The sequence below is a fragment of the Idiotropiscis lumnitzeri genome, chromosome 6 (genome assembly GCF_059441095.1).
Source record: "Idiotropiscis lumnitzeri isolate Australia: NSW breed Sydney's pygmy pipehorse chromosome 6, RoL_Ilum_1.0, whole genome shotgun sequence".
Classification (NCBI taxonomy): domain Eukaryota; kingdom Metazoa; phylum Chordata; class Actinopteri; order Syngnathiformes; family Syngnathidae; genus Idiotropiscis; species Idiotropiscis lumnitzeri.
The window spans coordinates 17,289,510-17,298,572 of record NC_142396.1 but is presented as its reverse complement, the minus strand read 5'-3'; the positions used below and the strand labels follow the sequence as shown (position 1 = coordinate 17,298,572).

The 9,063-nt window shown below is 42.2% G+C and overlaps 1 protein-coding gene across 1 annotated transcript; it reads left to right on the top strand.

Moving 5' to 3' along the window:
• The first annotated feature begins 2,283 nt into the window (after positions 1–2,283).
• Positions 2,284–8,464, top strand: bhlhe41 (basic helix-loop-helix family, member e41). Its single transcript, XM_088299287.1, has 5 exons — positions 2,284–2,487; positions 2,583–2,649; positions 2,756–2,863; positions 2,984–3,095; positions 4,950–8,464. The coding sequence occupies exons 1-5, from the start codon at positions 2,426–2,428 to the stop codon at positions 5,882–5,884; spliced, it is 1,284 nt and encodes a 427-aa protein (XP_088155413.1). The 5' UTR covers positions 2,284–2,425; the 3' UTR covers positions 5,885–8,464.
• Positions 8,465–9,063: the final 599 nt, after the last annotated feature.

Sequence of the window (9,063 nt, the reverse complement as noted above, 5' to 3'; positions counted from 1 at the left end):
CTTTGTTATCAAGAAGAAGGCCAAAACATAGACAAAAAAGAAAAAGAGGAAGGTAAAGAACTTGCACTGGTTGCTGTGCTCAATGAAGGAGTGTAATGCACGTGTTCAGGCACACAGCTGGGCTGCTGCCATGGTTACAATACACCGCATGAACGCGTGTATGCATGAACAGGAGCACACGTTTCAGGCCCATGCTCCAGTTTTTTTTTTGTTGTTTTTTTTTTACATACGTTCATCTTCCCTAAAGACTCACCTTTACTGTTTTGTTGTTCACGTGGGATAAATCATGCTTCTATTGGAGCATTGTTTTCTTTTCTTTTGTTTTTGTCCATCAGTATTCACTCCCGTGCTTTAACTTGCATATGAGTTCATGTGACAGCCCACTCTTAATCAGGGTTTAAAAGGACGTCGGTCCACCAGTACACAAAGCACAGTCCATAAAGACATGGATGAACTTGACTAACCTTCACAGTGTCCTTACCTCAACTCAATAAAACACTTGTAGGATGAATTAGAGTGGCGACTGTGGGTCGGGCCTTCTCATCCAGATTCAGTGTGTAACTTTGCAAATGTGCTTCTCAAGGAATGGCAAAAAAATAAATAAATCCATAAACTCACACCTCAACCTTGTGGAAAGTTCTCCCAGTAGGATTGAAGCTCTTGGAGTTGCAACAGGTGCACTGATGTCATACTAAACTTGATCGATGACAAATGGGAGTCCCATATTTTATAGTTCATATGCAAGTCAATACAGATGAGCAAATATTTTGGGCAATGGAGTGTGTTTTTGAAAGTTAATACAGAAATGTTTTTCGTACACTTTGTCCTTGACACGTATGCCGGCAGTGTTGTAAACCAATGATCCATTGTACAATATACACAGTTCTCACATGACGCTTTTAAGAATGCTAAAAAACACAATAACAAGACTCTCTCTCTTCATTCCATTTGTTATACAACTTCATCAACACTTTGCGCAATTTTAAATTTTGTTTTGAAACACAAGTTAGCTTCTTCACTCTTGGTCATCACCTGCAAATTATTTAACACATTAAAATCACTCCATCGTGGCAGGTAAAGTAAGAAAAGGCAAATGTTTGTACTGTATTTGTATTCATTTTCAAAACTACTTTATCACAGCTGTCTGTGAAAGTAGAAATAGTTTGAATTTTGGAGTGGGTGAGTCCCATGTTTGACTCAAGTTGATCTGCGCCTGCATCGTGCAGCAGTCTCCACATTCAGAAACAAAGCAAATGTAATTGATATAGCAAGATGACAGCTTTTAAAGGAGTTTTTGCTTCATTATAATCATGATCAAATCTGACTTTGTGGAGTTTGCATGTTGCCTGAGTGAGTTTTCTCTGGATATCCTCTCACATTTCTAAGAGATGCATGATAGGTTGATTGAAAACTCTAAGTTGCCGTTAGGGGCGAGGTGGCCACTGGGAATTTTGGGAAATATGCCAATTTTGCCAAACAGCTGGTGTATACTCTCCTGAATATCACGGCCACCAGTAGCCCCCACCCAACCTCCAGAATTAATGTGAATGCCGCAAAAGATTCTGAGAAGCAAGACACTGTATTCCACCTCCATGGCCTTACGAGAATTGTTTGTTATTGTCTGTTCCAAGAAAGAGTTTTGGTGAACGTGTTGTCTAATGCCAGCCCCCCCAAAAAACACACAAGTTCTGCTTTTTTTTTTTTTTTAAATTTTGGGGCAATTATGGCGACACGTTTTGATATAAAAGCCGGGGCCAACTTGGTTTAAAAGTAAAGTTATCCAAACAGGTATTGTAAAAACGACTGCAAGTAAAATAGAAGTAGCCTGTAAAGAAGTCGATTCCGTTATCTTAAAATTACAAGGGTAAAAAAAAATCTTGGGTAGGTTACAGAGTCTCAGTGCTATTTACGGCAATGTTATTTCCAAAAGTGCTTCATTTGTAAAGTTTGAAGTACACGTGACCAGACGTCTCAATTGATTTGATTCGAAGCTCTCATCAAGCATGTGCTCGTTTAGTCGTTGCATGAATCAAGTCTCAGAATGTTTTCAGCCTCCAGCTGTTGGCTCACCGGCTGTAGCTGCAGTGACACAGAACGCGCGCACACACACGGGGCAGGTCTTAGCGGACTTTGTGCCGTGAGAGGACACGTGAGTGAGAAGCCGTTCCCTCGCTGAGTCGCGCGTGCGCTCTTGCTGGCCACGGCTTTGCGTTTGGGTGGGGTGGGGTAGTGTGTGTGTGTGGGGGGGGGGGGGGGGGGGGTTAGCTGGGGCGGAGAGACACATCAGCCGCGGAGGGGGAAGTGGAGGTATCAGTGTGAGGCGGCACAGCTCCAAGCAGAGGACACGCACACGGTGTGCACCATCAGCCGCGCGCCTCGTGGAATAACAAACATTTGTGCCAAGGAAAGCTGCAGGAGACGTCTGATGGATGAAAGAATAGCACATTTACAGGAAAGACACTTCATGGAACGCACAGACTTTTTGGGGTGAGCGTGTTTTAAAGTCTTTTGCGAAGTCTTAAGAAAAAAAAAAAAACTAAAAACAATGTTTTTGCGGACAACTCTTCCCACTTGTACTTTAGGGTGGACTACCCCTCTCTGTACATGTGCAAACCCAAAAGGGGAATAAAGCGGGAGGATGGCGGCAAGGTGTGGATTTAGATACATTTCCAAACGTTTTATTGCATGGCTTCCTTTTGTTGTAATAACCATTACGTAACTTTGGAACGCATATCACATTTGCTTTTGTCCATAGGACGCTTATAAGTTGCCACATCGTTTGATAGAGAAGAAGAGGAGAGACAGAATCAATGAATGTATCGGTCAGCTGAAGGATCTGCTGCCGGAGCATTTAAAGCTGTCGGTAAGATCACATTTAACAACAACCAAAAATAAAACTTACCCAAAAAGTTGTTGGTTGCGCGGAGAAAATAAAAAGTATGAAACCAAAGAGTCACTAGACTTGTGTTTTGTGTCCACGCAGACGCTGGGCCATTTGGAGAAGGCAGTTGTTCTGGAATTAACTCTGAAACATTTAAATGCATTGACTGCAGTGACGGAGCAGCAGCACCAGAAGATCGTTGCTTTACAGAACGGTAAGATCGACACGCTCCATCAAACTGTATACATATTGTACATAGGTGTGGTGATAGCGCACTGAGGAAAAGACCAAATAATACTTGCACGCACGAGCGCTTCCGAGTGCAGCAGAAACGCACGTGCGCTGACACTTGTCGATCACGTGTCTTTCTCCCCCCCCCCCCCCCCCTCCCCCTAAATCTTTTGTTATAAGTTGCACTTGAAGTTGGTATACATACTGATCGTTACGTAATTCCCATTGTTTGGGTCAAATTGGTTTCGAAAAAAATTAAAATAACCGAAATATCAGCCTTTCACCCTGACATTTGATGACTTTTCAGAAACCCCAACTAGGGAAAAAAATGTCATTCTTCTGTAGAGGTATTACATCATTTATGTACAGTAATGTTGTTCCAGGGCTAAGTGACCCTTATATACAAAAACAGATTGGCGGTGCGTGCAGATAAACGGTGGCAAAGGTGTGAACAGTGAAACCGTACTTGTCATAATTTTAATGGGACAGTGGGATGTGCTCAAAAGGGAGCTTGAAACAATCCTGTGAAATGGTTGTGTTCCCAACACATTTCCACAGGGTTTTGCAATGAAATAAAAGTACTTCATTTGATCATGTACTTCGGTTGCATGTGATTGTAATGTGATCAAATCATAAAAATAATGGAAAAATAGTCTCCAGCATGCCTGCGACCCTCATGAGAATAAGAGATCAAGATGATAGATGGATGATGTTATTTCAACACATTTTAATCATGTGCAACTGATGTACATGTTCTATTTAAATATATTCAAAGGACTTTTGCCACTAGTGTATAGAAACATGCACCTGATTGCCTCTTTGAAGGCTCACGGGAAAATCTCTAAACTGTGAAAAAGAGTAATGATACAAAGAACTACAAAACATAAGGAACAGACATCACACATCGCTGTTATATTTTTTTATCCCTGACCAGGAAAATCACATTGTGTGATCTGGCGTGTGTCAAAAAAGTCATCAAACATATATTACAAATCCAAAACATAAAAATAAATGATAATAATCCAATTTTTCCCTTTGAAGTCATCCTCTTGGAGTCTAATACTTTCAGCTTTATTTGCCATGCCTTCATGCACTCCTGGAAGGATTATTCCAGTATCCTCTGCAGCTATGTCAATCGGGCCATCATGATGTTGTCCATATCTTCAAAAGTGGTCACCTTGATGACCTCCACGAGCTTGGTTGAATGCTTAGGGCATTGTGAGCAGGCACGTTGTCACGTCAACTCTTGCTTCTTCTCGTGCACCGAACCACACAAACCCCGCAGGATCACTTTGTGGATGCTGGTTGATTGGCTCAATTGAATCGGAAAACTCCAAGTTTGATTTTGAAAAAATATGTATTGTGACACCAGTTCGGCACTTTTCAAACTCACCTCAAAGATGTTTTTATCCAAAAACAAGTGGTGCACAAAAAAAAACACTTTCCCTTTTGTAATAAACATTTATTAAGGATTAATCGTGTGTTAATGTCAGACAGCTATTAATACAATTTCAAAACAGTTGTAAGCAAAGGATGGCAATTTTATTGATATAGCATACAAAATAACTCAAAGACACAACACCTACAAGCATTTACAAATACAACACTTTATGACAGCAAAGCAAAGCAAACAAAAGTACCTTACAAAAATTACTCGAATGTATTTTGACAACATTTCAACAGAAAGCTTTTAAAAACAGTAAAATTAAGTGTAATAAGTGTACAATTGTAGTGGAAAATTTGATATCGGGAATCACTACAATGACACTCTTGGTTGGAATTGTGCAGAGAAAGTGAAGAGTGTGAGGGTTTAACATGGTTCTTTTTCGTTCAACAGGGGACCGGTCAATGAAGTCGTCCATTCACACTGATGCGGAAGCGTTCCATTCCGGTTTCCAAACATGCGCGAAAGAAGTCCTACAGTACCTGAGCCAGTTTGAGAACTGGACGGCGCACGAGCAGAGCGGCGCACAGCTCGTCCAGCACCTCCACAAGGCCCTGGCCCGGGTCCAGTCCGGCTCGCTATTCCCCCCCCAGCAGCAGCAGCAGCAGCTGCCCGCCGGCGTCTCACCAGACGGGCACAAAGCCGACAACCAAGCCAACTGCGTCCCGGTCATCCAGAGGACCCAAGGCGGGGATCTGACCGAGAATGACACGGACACGGACAGTGGCTACGGGGGAGAGGGAGGCAAGGACAAAGAGTGCGAGCACAGCAACACCTTGCAGGCGGCCAAAGGTGTGAAAATCAAGCAGGAGTTTGGAGACAATCGCCCGGCCAAGAAACCAAAGATGAACTGGTCCGGGAATGGTTCTGGGGCTGCCGATGTGTCGTTCATGAACTCTCTGATGGGATTAACCGGAGTGGGACAGCAGACGCCAATTTGCATGCCTTTTTACTTCATCAACCCATCAGCCGCTGCCTCGTACATGCCTCTTTTCGATAAAAGCAACATGGAAAAGGGCATGTACCCGGCGGCGGCGGCGGCAGCAGCGGCGGCCCTGGCCTCCCCCTTCCCGTGGCTGTACCCCGCACAAGCGTCTGCAGCTGCGGCCGCGGCCGCTGCTGCAGCCTTCCCGGGCTTGTCTGCGCACATGGGTGCTTCGTCTCCGAGCAAGGACCCCCAAATTGCAGACGACAGTGACCCTCGCGATGGCGAGACGAGCTCACCCGAGGAACGGGAGGAAACTCCTTCGAGTGACGAAGGTGACGATGACGAGGAGAGCGGGATTCACGGGCCACGTGACCAGTCGCCCGTCTGTCAAAGCAGCTAACTTGTCTGGGTGGGGTCACCATCACCCTGGAGGCCATGCACTCTTATTAGATACATTTATTGTGTGAATGCTGAGAGTCAAGCACCCCTAACTTAATAAATAATACGATTATAATATATGTTATTACTACAGACTGCATTCTCTTGCGGTGCTCCAGCTTTCTCCCAAGTTGCAAGAACAGTAAATCTCGACAGGATCAAGCCTCTATTAATAGAGCAAAATGCAAAGTTGGTCCCAGAAACACTTGAAAAATCATCTTAAAGTCATCTTACATTTCCCTACAACAGAAATTGCTCAACAGGTGATTTGATTTGGAAAAAGTGAGCATTTACATTCTGTCATTTGAAAATTTTCCCAGATTAAACACAAATTCCAAGATGCATCATTTCACCAGTACTTCTGTGAAAGCACATACTGCTTTCCTTTTAGCCAAAGCATTGGCGGCATCTTGTGGTTTTGCATAGGGAGCACAAAATATGTGAATAGGTGATTCCTTACAAGCTTTCTCAACAAAATTAATATTTCGGGGTATGAATCAAAATGTACAAATACAGTATCAATAATTTATGCATTTTGCGTCTTACAATAACACTACTATTGTTTAAAAACTGCAAATCCTGTTGCCGAAATACTTGAGTGCAATCAAAGAATGTGGCGATCATTGCCGAGAGCCTCGCAAATATCCACACTGACTTCTTCATTTCTTGCCCGTTTCCTCTTCTTTTATTCTCCTAATGTAGCTCCATCAGCCAACGGCATCCGTTTCCTCGTGGACAATCGGCCCCATGTTATTTGCGGTTCCCAAAAAATACTGGAGTACTGATGACCCTTCAAAATGTTTCTCAATAAAAGCACCAGGGGTCACAGTTCTCCAGTTGTAGTGAGTTAGTCATGTGCGCGAGGGTCAAAGTGTTCAATCATTTTGCTCTGATGTCATCCCCTAGTGGGGCGTGCTTGCACGATATGTTACGCTGTGATTCATTCAGAAGGTAACAGTACTCCAGTGTCGTTGCATCTCTCAGCATTCACACAATTGGTGAGGTAATGGCAATTTCTGAGGATGTGGCCTAATGTCAACGATGTGGGTCCATGGAGGAGATTTTCGTGTATTATAGCGTGCTACTTTGACGGAACACTTACGACAGTGTGTGCCTTTTGCACTTATGCTAGATTAATTAATCTGAATGCTCATCGACGATGATTGGCATAAAAGCAGAAAAACTGCTGTGTCGCACTGCAGTTTGTTTTGTATTCGCTTTGATAAAATATTCTCAAATGGCAGCATTGATGCCAAATTTTGAGTACTGTGCGCAATATCCCAATCATCTAGTCGCTTTGGATGTAAGACGTCTCCAAGGATGATTTACGAGGTTTGGAACATCTCGTTGCATTTGCTCGGACTGTAAATCTTCAAACCCGAATGCTAGTCGGGTTAATCGCGATGTAAATGTGCACTCGATGGCTTAGATGGCCACAATACCTCACCCCCAGCTTTTTGCGTGGGGTACTCGGAGAGACATAACGCTTCCTCTTGAAACACAAGAATTATCAGATAAACACACACACATAAACACTACATCCCCAAATAAAACCAAACTGAATAACAGTTATATTTGGCCCAAAGTCAGTCATGCATAGGGTCATTCAAGTCCTTAACTAAGATAATGGAGAAGCCTTTCCTCCACAATTGGCTGCATTTCGCCAGCTCTCCCAATGGAGGCATTTCTGTACTGAGATGCAGGGAGGCCCTTTACCTCCTGGAAGCAATGTAGGATAGCACCTTATAGATCTTTGATATTGAATGTAGCTGTATTTTCCAAGCTGTTAACGTTTGTATGTAGGAAGAACGTTCATCTCTGAGATGTAAAGTGCACTTTTTCTGCTTTTACTCCCACCCCCTGACCCCCAGAAAATTCATGCTATCCTTGACAAGCCAATATCTGTAATTGACCTTTTGTGTTGTTGATGTATTGTTGCCTTGAATCAAACGCGTGATTTCAAGTCAAACCAGGATCATCTGTCACATTCACAATGGCTTCATGCAATGGAGTGAGAATTCTGGCATTTGCCCACTTTAGTGATTATCCATTTTGATCGTTTGGATCCAAATCAACTTTCAGAACTCTCACTTCTATACACATCTGTTATACTATATTATGTAAAATGTTGTTTTTCTTTTTTAATGAAAAAAAAAAAAGAAGCTCTGGTCACCTGACTGTCATTTGAGAATAATTCCTGCAACTTGAGTGACGTTGAGTTTTAAAAAAAAGTTTTACATATGATTAACTACCCATGATTTACTTTGTATTTTGCAAACATGATGTTGCTTTTGTAGTTTTCTTCAGCTGGTACAGCCTCAAATTGGTCATCAACTGTTATAGAAAGTGGCATGTATGTCTGTAAATATTTTTTGGTGAATGTAATATAAAATACGTCTGTCAATGTTGTAGAAGTCTATGGATTTTTTTTAAAGAAGGAAAAAAAAAATTCCCTGAGCAGTTGTTGCACATTTTGTTGCTTTACACATTATGCTGTTATAAATTATTGCTAATGAATTGGAAAATAAATATGAACATTCAACACGGCACTCTTTTCCTCAGTGAACGCAGAAAGATGTGGAGTTCATGAAGGTGATTGAACAAGTAAATCCAGAAGAAGACTTAAAAAGTTTGCTACTAAAAGTGGGCAAAGTCTACATGTTGTCTTCGGAGCTCGACAAACACGTTGAGTAGGTGAAAAATGTATTGCAGTCAAGCAGCTCCATTTAAGATGACAAGTCATGCCTGAGGAATGTACAGTAAGCCCATGCAGGCTTTGAACTCAATGTCATGTGATAGAACGATGGTGGAGAGATGGAAAAACAAGGATCCCAGCCCCGCGGGGATACACCCTTTGGTTTTGGAACTCCAAGAAGAACTCGATTATTGTAGAGCCCCCAGTGGTCGATTTCATGCAATCTAGTGGGGTTGACAACAAACAAATCCAGTTATTGCTAAATTGGGGCTTTTAAAGTAAAAGTCATTTAAACTTGCGTTTTACATTCACATTAAAGTCTATATGGGATGAATAGTATTTTATGCACATTAATCTTCATTGTCGTCTGAGGCGATAGAATTGTAAATTTCATTTTTGAGTCAATACCCCCATCTGCTGGAAAAAGCATGAAACACATTTCCAAT